The sequence below is a fragment of the Pristis pectinata genome, chromosome 8, assembly GCF_009764475.1.
Source record: "Pristis pectinata isolate sPriPec2 chromosome 8, sPriPec2.1.pri, whole genome shotgun sequence".
NCBI classification, from domain to species: Eukaryota; Metazoa; Chordata; class Chondrichthyes; order Rhinopristiformes; family Pristidae; genus Pristis; species Pristis pectinata.
Window position 1 is genome coordinate 72,642,914 of NC_067412.1, and position 19,920 is coordinate 72,662,833.

General features: G+C 38.3%; 1 protein-coding gene across 1 annotated transcript in view; it reads right to left on the reverse strand.

Annotated features, from left to right (window-relative positions):
- The window catches only part of LOC127573932 (MORC family CW-type zinc finger protein 3-like), a 101,746-nt gene that overhangs the window by 74,161 nt on the left and 7,665 nt on the right, over positions 1 to 19,920 (reverse strand). Inside the window, exons 3-5 of the mRNA XM_052022542.1 lie at positions 10,144 to 10,276; positions 3,988 to 4,206; positions 1,095 to 1,241 (exon numbers count right to left, since the gene is read on the reverse strand). Of these exons, the coding sequence (XP_051878502.1) occupies positions 1,095 to 1,241; positions 3,988 to 4,206; positions 10,144 to 10,276 (499 nt within the window). The remainder of the gene's footprint in view (positions 1 to 1,094; positions 1,242 to 3,987; positions 4,207 to 10,143; positions 10,277 to 19,920) is intronic.

Consider the following 19,920-nt stretch of genomic DNA (forward strand, 5'->3'; position numbering starts at 1 on the left):
TTGATCTCCCTAATGCACCACCTCTCACTTGTCCAGATTAACCTTCACCTGCCGCTTCTTTGCCCAAATTTCCAACTAATCTATATCCTGTTGTATTCTTTAACAACCTTCCTCGCTATCTACAACTCTGCCAATTTGTTTGTCATCTGTAAACCTATTAATCAGACCATTTACATTTTCATGCAAATCATTAATAAATATTACAAACAACAGAGGTCCCAGAACTGATCCTTACGGAATACCACTGGTCACAGACCTCAATCAGAAAAACAATCCTCCACCATTACCCTCTGTCTTCTATGACCAAGTCAATTTTGTATCCAGCTTACCAACTCACCATGTATCCCATGTGACCTAATCATCTGGACCAGCCTACTATGAGGATGCTTGTTGAATGCTTTACTAAAGTCTATGTAGACAACATGCATTGCCCTACGCTCTTCAATATCTTTGTCATCTCCTTAAAATACAGAATGTTTACATTTCATCCTGAAGTCTGAATGCTGGCAGTCTACTTCATTTCAAGAGTACTGGTTACTCATAGAATGATGTACGTATGAATCTTCCTAGCACCCTGCAAGCAAGTCAGAGCAACTTTACCCTTGAAATTGCTTGACGTTGCAACATCTTCTGCAAATGATCCTGCTCTGTGACATCATTGGACATCACTTCAACGATGTAACATGAGTAAATATGAGAGGGAATGAAAACAAAGGCAGAGCAGGAAGAGGTGCAGGGTTGAGTTACAGATGTAGTTCACAATGAGGGAAAAGAGTTACTAGAAGGAGAACAATTAACCAGCATCCCTCCATAATTGGCTCACTGGGAATTTGGCAGGGCAGAGGGAGAGGAGGATTCAGAAAGAGACAAGGTAAAGCACAAAGAGCTCAGAATTAGGTTGGGAGTATGAACAGGATCAAAGGACGGGAAGAGGGTATGGGAGGGGGGAAGAGAGTGGATGACTGCAGGGAAGAGGGAGGTCAGACAGGAAATGAGGTATTGGGGAACTGCAAGTTAACTCACAAGATGGTCTTACAGTACTGTAATAAACTATTTAAACTTTGCTCCTCAGGTGAATAAGATTCTCCACCTACCTTCTGACATTCCAAATAATAATCCGGGTTCCTTTCTTGCCAACAATTGTATCAAATTCTGCCAGCAGTTCCTCTTGTGATTTGAAAACTGAATATTTTAAAATAGCCTCCAGACTTGGCACTGAATCTTCAGTAACTATGAGGTTCTGTACTTTAGAAGGTTAAGAAGCATTCATAAGAATCCATTCATAATGCTACTTCAATGACTTTACCTGATAACTTATTTCATAATTCAGTAACCCATTGTATAATACAACTTTTTTAAAAACTTTTTACATTTAAATTCTGCACAACAGTGAATCAACTTCTTCAGCTCCTGAAATTTGTGGCCTAAATCTGCTGGAACAGATGACTTAGCAGTTACTTGCATAAATACAAGCAAGTTGGGGACTTCTGCAGATGTGTTGTCAAATATGAGAGGCCTGAACTTAATGACAGATTTGGCTTTCTGTGGAGTCCAACTGCAGAGCTTTATTTTGCTGGGATTCCCCAGTATTTACACTGGTGGAGAGGGTGGATGGAGGTGGGGGTAGAGGGAGTCAATTCTTGGATCCTGCACCAAGTTAGATCTGGTGCAGTATCTGCTAGCCTATGGATTTGGATGAGGATAGTAGGGCTGCAGGAATAAAGCAAAGAGGGAGCTGAATTTCAAAGACAATTAAAACTTATTAAGATGTCCTCACAGCTTTCACAACTATCAAAATGTGGACCTTGCTGTCAAAGCTTTCAAGGAGAATTTAGGGCAGGACTTCTTCAGTGCGCCATTGTTGCTAGTGCAGCAATGCCACTGGAGGCCATAGCACTTGAGGTCAACAAGATAGGCCCTCCATATCTGGATCTGGTGGTAAGAATGGCCATGGAGAGACCATGGACAAAGACTCTAGACAGCTGGCCTGGGCTTGTAAAATTTGGTTCAATTTTTCTTCATGTAAATCAACAATATAGCAAAATTATAGTTTTGAGATAGAATGATGTACATCAGAAAAATAACATTAATAGTGTTTTCCTTCAGCAATTTCTGCTTCAAACCCTAAACTTTCTCAATTATAAGTGCTGCTGATATTCCAAACACAATGTAGCAACTAAACACACATGCCTCCATTGCACCAAATATTAAAGTCAGAGTCACCCTCCATCTTAGAAACCTTGCTCAGGATCTTTGCAGACTGCATCTGCTGAGATAAGCCACATTATGATATTTTGTGTTTCCTGCTGCGTTGTAGAAATCAAGCGTAGCTTTCCTGACAAAGTGGGGAATCTTCTATTTGATAAATGTGTCTTTTGCATTCACACACTGGAAGTGGCATTTAGTTGTTGGGCCCTCAAACTATGCAGGTATTCATAGAGGACACTTGTGCCTTACCGACACTCTGCTGGTAAATTCCTGCCATGAGAGTCCCTTGCACAAGGAAGCTATCCCCAGTCCACTTTGTTCTTTAAATTTGTTCTGTAATTTTCTCTAACCTCATGGGAGGACTTCACCATATCTTCCTCCTTCTTCCATCATTGTGGCAACTACGAATTTTTTGCCAATTTCCTCCAATAGCTTGTAAAGACTACTTCCTAGCGTCAGTACTACAAACAAGAAAAATTTAACCCCTAATCCCCAATCTCTCTGAAACAATGTGGTGTTAAACCAGGGAACTTGTTAACACTGCCTTGGAACTGACACAAACACATTGCACAATTTTTTCAAGAGCTTTTAGAAACAACTTTTGAGAGTTTGCAAGCATATTTCACACACAGAAAATGGCCTAGATGAACTTCTAGGCAGTTTCTCTTTATTTACCTTACTAATTCTTCTCAATTTTTGGAAAATTCCAATCAAATCACAATTAACCTTCTGGATTTCAGAGAATTCGACCCCCAACTTTTTAATTTTTTTCCAAAAACTTAAGTGTTCTAATATTCTGTTTGGCCATTTCCTTGTAGTTACATTCATACATGAGGAGGCCCCACATTTAGAGGCTGCCTGCACAGCCACACTTGACTGAGTGTGAAATCAGGATTTTGGCTCAATCATAGGGTAGTGGAACAGACTCACATGCTTAAGATTTTCCTATTTATGTGGAACTCAAAGAAGACCAGTTATTTCTAAGTTTTAAACTGTTGTGTTATATCTAATTTTTTTTTCAAGGTAATCTCATTAACATTACCCCAGGTATAGATTTGGACACAAGCAGGAAGTACGCTAATGCCAGAGCCTTCTTATGCAAGAGAATATTACAGTGGCCAAATATGGCACAAAAACATTAAAGCACTTTGGAAAAACTAAAAAGTCAGCCAATAACTACCTCTACTCAATTTGGAAAAAAAAGATAGAAATACATTGTGGCCATGTTCTACTCAATACTTTACTTTCCTTCAATGTCCCGTTTGCACAATCCCATCTCCCTGCACCTGTCCCTCTGTTTTTCCTGTTTACCCATCTATCTTCATCCTTTGGCTCACTATCTCCAATTACTATCCAAATCAGATTTATTATCACTGGCATATGACGTGAAATTGAGGCCCACTGCAGCTCTTCACTATAAGAAAACCAACAATGTCATCTAACTCTCAAGAATTCACTGACCATTTTCAAAACTGCGATTCACATTTTCACAGGGAATAATCCTTTTGCTTTTATAATAACTGCATAGAATATTTCAGAAACCAGTTTTATTTACTAAAGACTGCAACAATCAAGATGTAAAGGTACTTAAACATTTTGGATGAATTGTGCATTATAAAGGAACTGTAAATACAATACTATGCTGCAAAAAAATAGAGAACATAGTTAAAAGTAATGTAAAAACTTGCTTTACATAGAGAAACTCTGTGGAATTTGCTATTCAAAGAAGCCTACCAAAATAAAATAATTCAAACATAAATTCCATTATGCAAAAGGATATTATTCTGTTGGTTGAAAGGCACAATGGGGACGATTATAGCTTGTGCATTAATCTGCTCCAGGTACGTCTGCGATAAGAGGCCCACACTTAAAGCTCCGCCATTCTTGGTGAAGACCATAGCATCCTTCCCCAGCCTCATGGAGCCTGATTTAAACCCATTGCCATATACTCCTATTGGCAAGTGGTTTTTATTCCCAGTTTTATTAGTGAAGCCAAAGCTGTAAAATAAAATTAAAGGATGAAGTGAGAAAAATTAGTAAAAAGAAAGGCTTGCAACAATAAAAAACATTTATTTTTATATACAGGCAACTCCTGCTTTATGGCAGTTTGGGTAATGGAAATTTGCCCTTATTGAAATCACAAATCACTAGCAAAAAAATCTGGGATATGGAATGGAAATTTGATCTTCGAAAATTTATGTGAAAGAAGTAAATAAACATAAAATTTAATTTTTCAACTCGCATTTCTTGACACATGCATAGATGACATGGCTTCGCGTTACAGAAAATCACAATACGGACCGTCTCCTAGGAACGCAACCCCCTGTGTCATAGGGGTTGCCTGCACATGGATTTCATTCTGCCTCAATGAACACCCATTGCAAGATTTACTTGTTTCTTACATTTGTACACAGATGAGATCAGATCATTTTGTGATGGACAGGAGATGAAAGAAGACATACAGAAGAGATACAAGAAAGTCCTGAGGTCAAAGTGTGTGTGTGTGTGTGTGTGTGTGTGTGTGTGTGTGTGTGTGTGTGTGTGTGTGTGTGTGTGTGTGTGTGTGTGTGTGTGTTCAAATCTGCCAGCAGTCAAAAATCCACTGATCCCCACCTCAACCTCCTTGTCTGATATACGTATAAGGGGAATAAAAGGAGATGTTCAGTTAGAAAAACATTGCCTCTCTCAGTAAGCAATGGTGGTCAGGCCAATTCCACAAGTCAGATGACATGGTGGCACAGCAGGTAGAGTGGCTACCTCATGGCTCTAGCAACCTGGGTTCAATCCTGACTTCCGGTGCTGTCTGTATGGAGTTTGCCTGTTCTCCCTGTGACTGCATGGGTTTCCCCTAGGTGCTCCGGTTTTATTACAGATTCCAAAGATATGCCGGTTATTAGGTTAACTGGTTACTGTAAACTACCCATGATGTGTGGGTGAGTGGTAGAATCTGGGCAGGAGTTGATGGGAATGTGGAGAGAATAAAATGGAATCAGTGTAGGATTAGTGTAAATGGGTGTTTGATGGTGGGCTCAGCTGCACGAAGAGCCTATTTCTGTGCTACATGACTCTGTGATTAAAATTCAGTCATGTTAAAATCTATTGCTGGTGGTATTGTTTGTTTTTCCCATATTTGCTCTCCTTTCTCTTAAATGCACAATCTCATAAATGGGCGTAGTTTCACAGAAATGGGGGACTCTGCCCAATGGATATCCTCCTTGGGCGAGCCTGGATAATGAGGGATAGCAGTTTATTTGACATGAAGAATATTGCGGGTGGAAACTAATCTATCCTCTGCATCCACCCGTGCATTTTTCATCTAAGAACAAAAGATCATGATGGAAACTATTGTGGATTTCCCTCCTCCCTATTTCAGGGGGCAATGAGGACAACTTATGTTCACTGGACTTCACCGACCAGGTATTGAGCATCAGAAGCTTTTCTGGCCCTAACTCAGCTTTTTCAATAAAGAATGCTTTTCTCCCATAAAACCATAGCATTATTGCAGTTAAGGTCTGCACATTCTTAAAAAGCAGATAAAAGAAAATGGGTGTAAAATTTACCTCTGGTTATTTTAGTTGTGCTACTGAAAAGATGGCTCCCTGAGACATAAATTTTCCTTGTTTTGTGTTGTGCAAATTTCATTCTGTCGGACCTATCTGTTTTTGGTTATCACTGGAACAGTGAGGGTATTCAACCGCCAATCTTCCCTGAAGATTTTAGGCCACTGCTCTAAAGGGGCAAATCAAGGAAATGCAGCCCCTTTAGAAATTACCTGACTCATGGACAATTGTAACTGTCCTTATGAAGCAGGACCTAGATAAATGAATGGCTGTTTGTCCTTCTTTTCAATATTATTTTGTATCTGTTACATAGTGAGATGTCTTATAGGGTAACATGTAACAGACACAAGATTTAAATGCCACATTCAGGTATCATGCCTTTAATGGTGAAAAACAATCTTAGGAAAAGGCATCCTGAAGCCAGAAAATTAAAACTTACTTTAATTCATAAGACAACAGGGTTTCCTGGTAAAGAGCATCAGAAATCATATACTAAATATAATTACAGTTGACATTCCAATGACTGTTCACCTTTACTGTACTGAGCTAGGAGTGATCTTGCAAGTTCAGCAAGTGGTAATACAAAGTTAAGCTGCTGAACTCTGGTCCTGAATTCTGTGCTGCTGAAAGGTCATCAAAGGGACATCCTTTGGTCTGCTTGAAATTTGTTGGTCTTCCAGCACAGCAAGATGCCTGTAAGGAAATGCTACAGACTGGCACAGTCCAGGCTACAGGAATACATGCTCAGTGATGCATTGAAGCTCAGTGCAGCCAATGCCAAGTCTCAGTGGGGAAGGATCACAGTATAGGCTCTTCTGCTACCGCACACGGTGGGGTGGAGCTGGGAGGAGGGAAGCCGCTCGAACAATGAAAAGGTTGCATCTTCCCAGGCGGCTACATAAGTGGCATGGTGCTAGGTTTGTTGTTTTGTTTTTAAAAGAGTTTACACTACTGAATGTAACATCCACGAATGTAAACGTTTTTTTGTATAGTTTTCTTCCTCTGTATATATTTTTTTTATTATGAATAAAGTTTAGTTTTAAAATTTTTAAAAATTGGGAGTGGGGTGGGAGGAAGGTGTGTGGAGGCACTGGGGAAAATCAGTTCTGACAAAGGCTTTGGAATTTAGGAGTGCTTTTGCATTCAGGCACTAAAGGCTTCAAAATGTGAATTTTCTTGAAGATGACCTATCAATGTGGGAAGACATTGCATACTCATAACATGTTTCATTACACAGGCACATTGTATTAATCACTGAATTCTGCTTAAGAATTCTCATCAAACCTGTATATTTCACGTTAATCTGGAAAAACAGCTTATTATTTGAATCAAGTTTTGTTTATTGTTAACTTATCAGGTTTTGAAAAGATTAAACAAACATACAAAAGACATCTTAACTCACATACCATCTGTTTTGCATCCCACCACCATATAATAAGATAATGTTTGTCAACTGCCATTAAAGCAAGACAAAGGCCACTTATATGAACAACAAGGAAGTGTCGATGGGAGTTCTGAGCATGTAGCACTGATGCCAACAAGCCCTTCTCACAAATTTCTTCCATTAATTTTATAAACAAGAAAGCAAGGGATTGTAGCAAATCCTTATTTTTAAACAAGGATACAAAGGGTTTCACTGAAAAACTAAGTACTGCATTTATGTAACAAGGTACCACGATACTGATGAATCTCAAAGCACTCTATTTAATTACTCCTCTCTACATGATCATGGCTATTCTATGCCAGCTACAAATAATGAGATTGATTATTATTGATCATGTATATTTGTCTATTCAATTAAAAGGCACTGTAAGTCAAGACACAGGAAAAACATGCCTTTTTTTGGAGTAGGCTCAAAACAGGCAGGATATCAGTTTTATTTCTCTGCCAGATTTGCATGAGCAACAACATAATGATCCTGCAGTCTTGTCTAGATTATAGGCTCATGTCCAAAACTTCCAAATTAAAAACGGTGCTGACAGCTGAGTCAAATGCCATGTACTGTTCTCTTAAAGTCAACAGGTGATTCATTATTTGGTTTGTAGAAACAATTTGGAATAAAATACAATACGCACAAGGAAAAGTCAAAGCATCTTTATAAAACCCTGAGAACATTTGCTTGCCATAACCTATATAGACAAATGAAACGGATTATAAATATTCCCAACAAGACAAATAATATTTCAGTTATTTCAGACCTAACAGTCTGTAACAAATTGATTATATATTAATATTGCTTTTACTGACCCTCTCACAATGCTTTGTGTTGAATTGCATAATCAAATTAGTAAAGAACATTTAGATATTAATGCAAACGAGCAATGAAACAGACTTTTAATAAGTTGTCTCTCAAGTATGGGTGATGTCCTCAAATGCACTAATGATTTCTTCAGTTTAATATTTGTAAGATATTTGCAAGCACTATAAGACAATAAGACTGTAACATCACTATTGAAACATTTTAAGTTTATAAATGCCCTGCCTTAGTATACAGTATGCTTCCTGGAATTTCGACATATTTCTAGGGTTTTCCATTATTTATTATGTAATTTAACTATGATATATGATGTGCTATATTCTGTAACATTTTATTTACCATCCTATCATCTGCTGTGCTACATTGTATTGTGTTCTGCTTCACTATATTTAGTCTGTATCATGAGCTTTCTGTTGGTCCACAGCAGAATTGATCATTAACTTTACTAAAAATCCAAATGGTGTCTTTTTCAGGGAACTAGCTTAGAATATATCTCAGAACCTGTGATCCTCTGAACAATGAGTTCCTGTTTCAGCTCTGTCACTTTTGCCAAGTGCAGACCAGGCACTGTCTGCTCTCCAAGAGGAACAGTTGGAAGAAATTCTGGGGAATCATTGTGTTAAATAGTTCTGCATTAATGAAATCTTTTTTTCTTTTAGTTTGCCTTCAAGTGGGTGCTCCTTACCTTTCATGAGCAACTAAAATTTACATTATTGTTACTTTGTGCACATCTAGGATCTGTTGTGTGTGTGTGTGTGTGTGTGTGTGGGGGGGGGGGGGGGCGGGAAGGAGAGGCAGTAGAGGAAACAGTAAAAAAAATTGGGCCCTCAAAATTTTGGGTCTTATTGGGGTGGGGAAGGATTGATGAGCATTGGAACTTGCTCAGGCAGCTCCCCTTTAAACAACAATGAAGCAGGCCTCAGGGGAAAATTAATAATTAATATATATTTAGTTGCGTACACTGTTGTACATTATGTTAGTTTTGCTCTACACTGTACCATTGGCAATGGTTCTTGAATTCTCTCTGGACCAGTAGTTTGCATATTTGTTAATAAGAGGAACGTAATTTATACACTAGTATAAATATCATTTGTCAAATATTAAGTAGAAAATTTATTTTCTTAGATATATCATATAGTCAATTTTTAAATCTCCCAAACGTATGGTAATGAGTATGTGACAACAGTAAACATGTATTTAATATGGAAAAAATATTATATCATAATAAGCAATATATTAAGGGATTTGTTGAAAAACGTCTACCCCACAGATACATTATTGATAAGAAAAATAGTAAAAATACCTGGTGTTCACCCATTCAAATGACAATACCAAAAGATAAAATGACATTCAAAATTAAAACTGTAAGACTGAGGAAATTAAACAAAATGTACTCCTGGTTACTAGGATGCTTTTGAATGAGTTAACAATCAAAGCATGTGGGGTTTTTGAAAGATCACCCGAGCATGAACTTAATAAAATGTAAAGGTTCTGTTCTAAAATAATCCAGTGAACTGTACAATGGTGTAAAGCTGAACGGCATGACGATACATTAGTACCTTTGCATACTTCTATGTAAATGAACAAAAAGAGAATATTTTGTACAAAATCAAATAAAGAAATTGTGTACTATCAGTGGATAACTGAATTTTGAATCCTAAGAATTTGGACCACATTTAATTGGCAGGTTTTATCTTGGTTGTTTGCCTCTTCCTAGAGGATAGTTTTTTTTTAAATGTTTCTTCTCAGGAAGTGGATGCTATGGAATACATGGTAGACTGGCCTTGAGAAGGTGATGTCTCCGAAACTGCTGCAGCCCTAATGGCAAATGTATTCACACAAAGTTGCTTAGTTAGGGTATCAGTGATGTAAGAAAGTGCTTTATAACAGAATGAAAATTATGCATGATAAATAAACAATTATGGTTCCGTGCTCCGCTATATTTTACCTGTTGTTCCATTCTAAACCGTATGTTATCTGCTATGCACCTACTTCAGTTTGCACTTTTGTATTCAACTCCAAATTCTAATCTGTACTTAGTAAACTTCCTCCCTTATTTTCTTTGTGAATGTATCTTAATAAAATGGGATTCATTTTGTTCATCCTTAAGCACTCTACCTCAACATTTTGTGTAGTTTAATTGGAGTCATTCCATTCCCATTATCAGTGAAGATCAGGCACAGCTCATTTTTAATCTCAGTCACGTCAATCCACATTTGTTTGGCACACACTCCTGGATCACATGCATTATCTGGAATAGAAAAGGGACTCATCATTAAAGCAGTTACTAGCTTTTAACAAGCAGTAAGTGGTTGGGCAATAAACTAATAATGTATAAAATCTCATAAACATTTGTTACCCATCTGCCACTATGCCTCAAATAGAATCCATAATTGTTATCAAAACTCTGCACCTTTAAATATTTATTATAAGTGTTTGTACTTGTTTGAAGACATTCATTCATATTACACCAGTTTGAAACTCTTTTGCATTCAGTGGAATTCCTAATTAAATAGTCCTTTATTTTCCCTGTAAACTCTTCCCTTACTCCCCCGAAGCTCCTAGCTCATACTGAGATTAGTCCCATGGATGCAAGTGATCTGTGATTTGTGGATGCCCTCTCCAAGTAATTTTTCCTCACTCGGTATATGTCCGCAGGCTAGTTGGTGACAGTTGGACTCCATGGTAGAGCTTAATCCAGTTATTGCTGTATGTGAAAGAAAACCCTTTCTGCGTTTGTCAGGCTTAAATTTTCCACCACAAATGTCAAGACTTAATGTGGTACTAAAAATGTTGCTTTATCTGAAATAAACAATTTCAGCCAAGGCTTGAACCTAGGACCCATTTCTACTTATATCCCAGCATGAAAATTACTTCAGTAGTTCCATGGCTGGTGAAGAAGCTGATAAAATGTTTCAATACTATCAAGCTTACTACCTCAATGAAGGTAGTACTACCTCATACTACCTCAATGAAGGTCTTTTTTTGAAAAGAGATCTTCTCCAGTAATTCCACAGTTCTGCAATTACTTTATATCTAGCTAAATGTAAGTGAAGAGAAACAAAGTGAAAATAATAATGCACATAGCCCTGCTAGCATCCAGAAACGAATCAACAATCATTTGAAAATAGACCTTCTTTCTGTTCCCCTCATCTCTTCTAAAGATTACAGTCCTTTCCTCTATTTCTTGTTTTTGTGAAATCGACAAAATTTGAGCAGTATGGAAACGTTGTTATTCCATCTCTAGGTCTCAGAAGTGGTTGCCCTGTGAAATTTTTGTGTACATTCACCATTCAGTTAAAATAACATTGTCTCATGAAGGCAATGTCTCATTTGTGAAGTAACACATTTCCCATTTTATCTCAATTTTCCAGTGTAACCATCCTCCTCCCTAGTCACTGCAACAACTAGCTATTTTACAAGTGTTCCATGTCCTAGGATAAATTACTTTTCTTTAAACATCTGCACCTAAAGTGGATTTCCTGGCCTGTCAAAAATTTGCCTTGCATTTGCTGATCTATGTCATTTATCGTGATTTGGGTTTATTTTTCCAGTCTCATTAAGGATCTTGTATACGTCCATAAGATCCCTTGAGACATCCTTATTTTGTGGACAATTACTGATGAGGAAGGTACCTTGGTCCATCCAGCCAGATTGGCTCTGAAATCTATCCCAATACTGCAACACTGAAGTGTTTTCTCCCCTTACAATTCCTCCACCACTTCCTCCGAAAGACCATTAAATGTGATCATTCTAGGTATGAAGAAAAAATTCATAACATAAATTTACCTGGTTACTTTTTAGTAAATAGAACCCATGACCCCTAGTCCTCTTATTTCTAACTCTTAAGTGCGTCCATTCTATCTCGGTGACTTGAAATGGACACAGTGCTCAAAATGCAGTCTGACTAGAATATTATATTGTTGGATTCAATTATATTTTCAAGAATAATTACAGATAGGGAATAAACGCTGGCCTTGCCAATGAATAAATAAATAAAAGCATTTATGCTTAATTTCTCAATTCAGCTTGGATTCAATTAGAAACAGTAATGTTTCCTTACCCAAGTATTCTTGCTGCACAACAAATAAACTTCTGTGTGGAACTTTGCAAAATCCATCCTAGACACAAAGTGTAATGCTTAACAAAGCACACCTATGATATCACTTCATCAAAATCACTATGTTTAGTGAGTTAAGCAGTATGTTCTTATTTGGGATCAATACTGACAGCTGTTACAAAGTTATTATTCAACCTAAATTTACACTTGGTAATGAATTCCATTCTTTTATAAAGCACTGAAGCAGAACCAATATACCTGTAGCTGTTTGCTTAATTTGACACAGTTTCGGTATATTGGTACCATGCCAGCCTATTTTTAACAAGTAATACTTCTGTGGTGACTGTCCTATGATTCCTATAAAATAATAATCAATGTGTCAATGATTAAACCAAAACAAACTTTATCCCCTTAACACTTTCACTGACACACAAGAATAAGCCTCATTGTTCATCTTATACTAAATCAACATGATTTCCCTAAATTACAATAATCAGATATGTATATGTCGTTCAAATGGGACCTGACCTGGTTTCAACATTAATACAGGAATATAATAAATTTCTGCTGATATGACAATACAATTCAACATCCTAATATCTTTGCAATTCCTCCCTGCCACTGTGAAAATATTGTGAATCTACGACTGCTCCAATTTAATGAAGGTTTCAATAAGTTAAAATATCATCACAATGTCAAAATCACATAAATATACAAAGAACAGAGCACTTGCAACAACGTAATCAACGCCTCTTCCAAAGGCAATCTAATTGCTTTTATGACAAACCTTTGCTTCCTTCCCATCGGTTACCTAATAATTAAAGATCATAATAGCCACTGACCTTAGTTTGTAAAGGAATCTCTATTGTGCTTGGAGACATGGAGTCACAGAGTTATACAGCATGGAAACAGGTCCTTCGGCCCAACTCGTCCATGCCGACCAAATTGCCTACTTCAGCTAGTTCCATTTCCCTGCATTTGGTCCATAAGCCTCTAAACCTTTCCTATCCACGTCCCTGTCTAAATGTCTTTTAAACAACGTAATTGTACGGGCCTCACCCACCTCCTCTGACAGCTCATTCCATATACCCACCACCCTCTGGGTGAAAAAGTTATCTTTCAGATCCCTTTTAAATCTTTCCCCTCTTGCCTTAAACCTATGCCTTCTAGTTTTAGACTCCCCTACACTGGGAAAAAGACTGTGGCCATCCACCTTATCAATGCACCTTATGATTTTATAAACCTCTATAACGTCACCTCTCAGCCTCCTTTGCTTCAGGGAAAAGTCCCAGCCTAGCTAGTCTCTCCTTATAGCTCCAAGCCCTCCAGTCCCAGTAACATCCTCCTGAATCTTCTCTGCTTACTGAGATCCTTCCTATATCCAGGCAACCAAAACTGCACACATTATTCCAAGTACAATCTCGCCAATATCTTGTACAGTTGTAACATGATGCCCCAACTCTTGTACTCAGTGGCCTGACTGATGAAAGCAAGCATGCCTAACGCCTTCTTCACCACCCTGTCTACCTGTATCTCCACTTTCAGGGAACTATGTAACTGTACCCCTAGGTCCCTCTGTTCTACAATACTTTCCAGGGCCCTATCATTTACTCTGCAGCAACACCTCGTACTTGTCCGAGATAAATTCCATTTGCCATCCTCTGGCCCACTTCCCAGTTGGTCTAGATCCCCTTGTACACGTAGATAACACTCTTCACTGTCCATTACATCACCAATATTGGTTTTGTCTGCAAACTTACTAACCACGTTAACAACATTGTTATCCAAATCGTTCATATAGATGACAAGTAACAGTGGACACAGCACCAATCCCTGCGGCACACCACTGGTCACAGGCGTCCAATCTGAAAAACAACCCTCCGCTACTACTCTCTGCCTCCTTCCAATTCTGTATCCAATTGGCTAGCTCACCATGGATTCCATGTGATCTAACCTTCCAGACCAGCCTACCATGCAGGACCTTGTCAAAAGCCCTGCTCAAGTCCATGTAGACCACATCTGCCCTGCCCTCGTCAATCCTCTGGGTAACCTCTTTGAAAAACTCAGTTAAGTTTGTGAGACATGATTTCCCATGCACAAAGCCATGATGACTATCCTTAATCAGTTGCTGCCTTTCCAAATGCTGGTAGATCCTGTTCCTCAGAATCCCCTCCAGTAACTTTCCCACCACTGATGTTAGACTCACTTGCTTGTAGTTCCCTGGCTTGTCCTTGCAGCCTTTCTTGAATAAAGGCACAACATTAGACAAACCCCAGTCTTTTGGTACCTCTCCCATGGCTCAGGAAGATACAAAAATACTTGCCTTTTGTATAATTTGTTTAAAAAGTTAAGGTACTTGGTATTATATGGTTTCATCCTTCTGTCAACTTGAATTGCCACTTGGAAGTTGATGAGACATAATGTAACTTTCTAAAGCAATTTTTTTGTCACTTATTAAGTAATCTGCCGCTCATGGTGTCTCGGAGGCAACCTTTGGCCCGTTCCACATATTGAGGAGGGTCTCCATTCATTCCTCCTTCTTCACTTTGAGCAGATAGCTGTAATCCCAAAGAACATTATGGTGCATGCCAATTGGGCCTGGTGCTGTGATGGAGCCCAGTACTGGGTCTGGCTGAGTTACCAACCATCACTATGCTGTTGGCATGGGGACCAACCATCATTATGTTGTTAAACCCCTCCCTGTCCCAACCTGATTTCCCCCTTCCCACTCTATTTCCCACCATTTCTTCCCTCCCCAACAGTTTTCCTTCATCTGCATAGCAGCCTTTAACAACGCTGAACTACTTCCCCATAAAAAGTGTACAAATGAAACAACAGTTTGTTGCAGCTGTGGCCTAAGAGAGCACAAGGCGGGTTTTAACACTTCTTAAAGTGAGTAAACCACAATAACGATTTCTTAAAGCAAGAATATATCAATTTCACAATTCTTTTGATGACCCCGATTTGGCATTAAGGCAAAGCATAGTGTCCAGTTAGTGTACAAATACTGAGTGACAAACAGTTTCTGAGCAAATGTGTGTGGGACTCTGAATGCCACGTTGTTATGGTTGGAATACAGTTACATTCTGTTGCTATAGGAACAAACCAGAAGTTCAAATTTCATTATCGTGAATTACAAAGATAAATTCAATGAGTCTGGTGTTTAGCAGCCCATGTAAGATGCTGAGTTGTTAGAAGAATCTAAAAGGTTCACTGATATCCCTCAGGTTACCAAGATGTGACTCCAGTTCCATACAATGAAACTGACTTTTAGGGCATTCTCTAATAGCCTATCATGACACTGTGTTATTCAAAATGTTAGACCCTGAGAACAATCTTTTTCTTATTTAATCTACTTAAAAAAAACTCCGATTGTCATTTGCAATGTTAGTTGTCATGGTATGAACATGAAAAAAATTCTAAAGGATATGCAAGACTTTCACAAATAAGAGAGATGTTCATAACATCAATCTACAACCATAGCTTATATTTACAAAATACAGCCAAACACATTTCACTGAAATGGATTCAGACAGAAAGTATGTGTACTTTTGGAGATTGAATAAAGGAAATTAGGAGGAAGAAATGAAGAGCCAAAGATATTTAGGGACTGAATTTCAGAGCTAGCTGGTTAAAGACAGACTAGCAATGGTAGGGTGAAGTAGGCTAGAGTAACATAGAGATGTATACCTGTTAGAGATGGAAAATGGACAAGACAATGGACAAGAAATGACAGCAAATGTGAGTGGGAAGAGGAGACTAACCGAAGAGAAGCAACTTTTTACAGTGCTAAGTAATTTGGGATGACAAAAATAATTTGGCAGATCAGCAGTTTAGTGAAAAAGGGTCAAAAGCAGAATGTAAGACTCCTTACAAGATGAACTCAGAGAGGACATCAATGAAAGTGGAAAATGCTCAAAGTATCCAAAGGACTATAATGAAGGCTTGTCTATAGACCAACAACATTAATGAAGAGTATAAAAGATCAATGCCACTCCACTTCATGGGAATACATCTTCACAATGTGGAATTTGGATATCACAGGGACCAGCATCACCTAGGCTCAGTTCATGCCAGTTTCAAAATTATCACTGGATGCTGGCCATTTGGTTGCCCAGAACAAGGTGCATTCTGGCCTGTGTAGACTAATTCCAGTGTTGTGTATATGATCGCCTTTAGAAAGGATAAACTGCTCTCAAATTGTTAAAAACCCCACTTGGCCATGTTTTCTCCATGTGTTGCATGACCTAGAAAACTGTCATGATATCTTCAAAAGAACCAGCATCATGTAGGTTTGTCTTTGCTCTGATTTGCAATAGTCTGATTTTTGAATGTGACCCAGAAATGTCTCAAATATTCAAACACCTGAAGACATAGAAGAAAATGGACTTTAACCTTAATTTTATTGAAATTGCTGCAATTTTCAGTATTTTGCAATAGCTTTAAAGGATATTTTTGGTCACAATATTTTTTCCTAAGCAGGGCAGTCCAAGCTGAAGATCAGAAAGTTCTACCAGAAAATAACCATATCTAAAAAGGTAATACATTAGCACTTCCCTTATTGCTCGGGATGCATCCCCAGGAATGAGAGCACTACTTGAATTAGTCTAAAATGGGTCACATGTTCATGAAAGTGTTGCTGCCTGGGGATCAGGCTGAGGGCATAGCTGTCTGCTAGTACTTGCGGAGCAATGAAACAATTAGTGGTCTCATTGCCTCATGGTTCAGCGTGGAGTGAATACAATGATTGCCTGTGAAGTCTGGCATTTGGCAGGATGTGTAAGCAGTATGGCTGCTCAATGCTGAGATGTGGCACTCAGGAATGTACCCTAGCTGGCACAGTGAGTGTGGACCATTGCTAGGGATTAGCAGTAGTTGCTCCATGTGTTGGCACACTGCCCAGATCCCAGTGCTCTCTCATCACCTCCTGTGAATGTTCTGAAAGCTGCTGTCTCCCCTCTCTGGCTGCATAGCTCTCCCAGTTTTGGTGCAGAAAGAAACAGCTTCCAATCAGAGGTGATGAAGGAGACCTTCAAACTTGGGCGGTCTGTCAATTGATGGAACAGTCACACCAGCTCACATTCATTTTTCCAGCCAGGGTGCAGCCCCAAGTCTGCACCTCAGCACTGAGCCACTGCACCACTTGCCACAGCCTGCCCAAAATGAACCCTCACAGGCAGACACTGCACACTGCCTCCATGTCTCACTCCACACTGAGCCCAATTAAAAGTGAAATTCAATAAAGTGATTATCTTTATCAGAAAGTAATTTGTAAATTGCAAAGTGATTTACAGGAGTTTTGATTATGTAACTTTACCAATTTACCCATTTACCAAGATGAGAGGGGGAAAGTTCAAGGGAGATGTGCGGGGCGAGTTTTATTTTTAAACAGAAAGTGGTGGGTGCCTGGAACAGACTGCCAGGGGTGAGGTGGAAGCAGATACGATAGTGGCATTTAAGAGGCTTTTAGACAGACACACGAACAGGCAGGGAATGGAGGGATATGTATCACGGGCAGGCGAAAGGGATTAGTTTAACATTGTAAGCCGAAGGGCCTGTTCCTGTGCTGTACTGTTCTGGGTTCTATTCCACAGCCATAAAGTAAAAAAAAATTAGGTCTTAATAATGTATTCCTTAAGTTCAGAAATTTCTTATTCTATATTTGATAATCTGTAAAATACAAATATATTTCAGGACAATAACAACTACTGCAGTCTTCGTGATTCTGATTTTTTGCAATCATCAATTCACATGATAGGAAGAAAATGTGAGACAACCTTTTACACCGGCAACAATGCATCAAGCCAATACTGTGGAAGAGGAAGGAAAATTGTGATTTCCTAATTTATACCAGTATGCCTGCAATTACCAGATTGAACTGTACATATTACAAAATAGCTCATTTGACTAGCTCTCCAAAACTGATAACACTCAATTCAATCATTCTAATTAGTGCACTATTGTTATTTATGTAACAGGCATCTTATTCAATGCCTTGAAATAAAAGCAAGACTCTGAGGTTACAGAATTAAAAAATCATCTTCACTTGTTTAGCAAATATCAATGATGTAGAGGGGAAAAAAAAATCAACTTCCAACATAACTTCAATGTTATGCCAATATGTTGCTTTAAGAGTTACCTTCAATTAATTTCTTCAGATTTGACACAGCACTAATCAGAAATGAGCCTGACTTTATTGCAGCAGTTCACAGTTCAAACTACCCTCTCTATACAGAGTCTGTATTTGGGAAGGGGATACTTGCAATCTAATTGTAATGATGGGTGTCTTAATCAGAGATCAAGGAGCGTAGCAAGATAATATTTAAAGTATCAATGACCAAATTTTTTTAAACCTTAATTTAAAAAACAGCTCAACCGCAAGAACATTTTATAAGCACAATTTTGCTTCATTAAACTCTGACAACACAATAATATGGTATTAAACATAACATTTTCAACCAGATCCAGAGGCTACCGGTTACATTACAATGCAGCAGCCAAACTGCAGACATTTCATCAATTTAAATGTTTCCAGAATATGGAAAAATTGACTGTGGTCAGATATGGTGACCAGGCACCAATGCCAAGGGTAGTCCGAGGGTATTTTACCGATAGGGAGATACATCATCAATTTTTTTAATGTGCAGTAAACAAAAAGATTTTTTGAGAAGAATTTATTTTGATAGCAACATTAATGAAGCTACAAAGATCAAATATACACTAATGCATGGGACAAGATGTTAAGCAGAAAGAAACATATCTGATGGAGAAAATAGTTGCAAAACTTGTTAGGTTATTCAGGTCAGTGACAAACTATGGAGACTACCAACATGAGGTGTGAAACCATATTCTCAGAAACCATTTACAGTTAACAGCTTTCTGATTTTATACAAATATTAGGAGGGCCTTCTACCTTATTTGAAACCGCGCCCATACGGCAATTTGAAAAATGTTGTTCTCCAAGATGTGCAATCTGGTCACTTGTGTAGAAGTAGAAACAAAAGGTTGGCCTGAATATATACATACTTGGCTTTTTAAAATGCAACAATCCATTGATTTTTTTTTGAAAGGGATATTACTTGCATCAATGGTTAAAACTGATACCAAAATTACTCAGCGAACTTCCTAATATTGTTTCTTAATAAATCAGAGGAGCCATGATGTTATGATTATTACTTCTCTTGAAAGAGCATCAGTTTCCATTGAAAGGAAAAAAACTCAGGGTTAGCACTGGCTATTTTTTCTGGTGCAACAGTAGAATTAAAGCACTATGTGAAAATGCAGCACTAAACTACAAACAAAAGGCGCAAGTGAGCAATTAACAAGCTCCAGTGTCATTCGACATTCAAGTGGCACTCAAGAAATATAAATAACTTTCATTTGGAGTTCCGGCAATATCGTTAGAGATAGTGGGACTCCAGAATGTACTACTTCGTCATACAGAGGAAAATGTTTCATGTTAGATCCTCCTACGTGTGCTAATTTGAGTAATCTCATCCAGAAAAACCATCAGATCCTACAGCTGTTACCACTGAGATTCATACTCTGCAGGTGTAAGCTCAGTGGTTATTTTTGCATACCATTAAACTAAGGCCTGACTCTATCCGCAGTTCTGACTATTGAAGACTGAGGAATGAAATGATTAAGGAATTGAAGACATTTAAAAGAGAAACTCATGGTTGAATCAAGAATAAGGGGAGATAGCCTTGGCTACATGGGAGCAAATGGAAGAAGTATATTCACACAAAGGTAGCAAAGTCCAAGATTTACACAAAAGGGTGTGCATGCTGAGCTGATAAGAGATTTGAAGACCAAAATCAACTGATTTTGAAAAA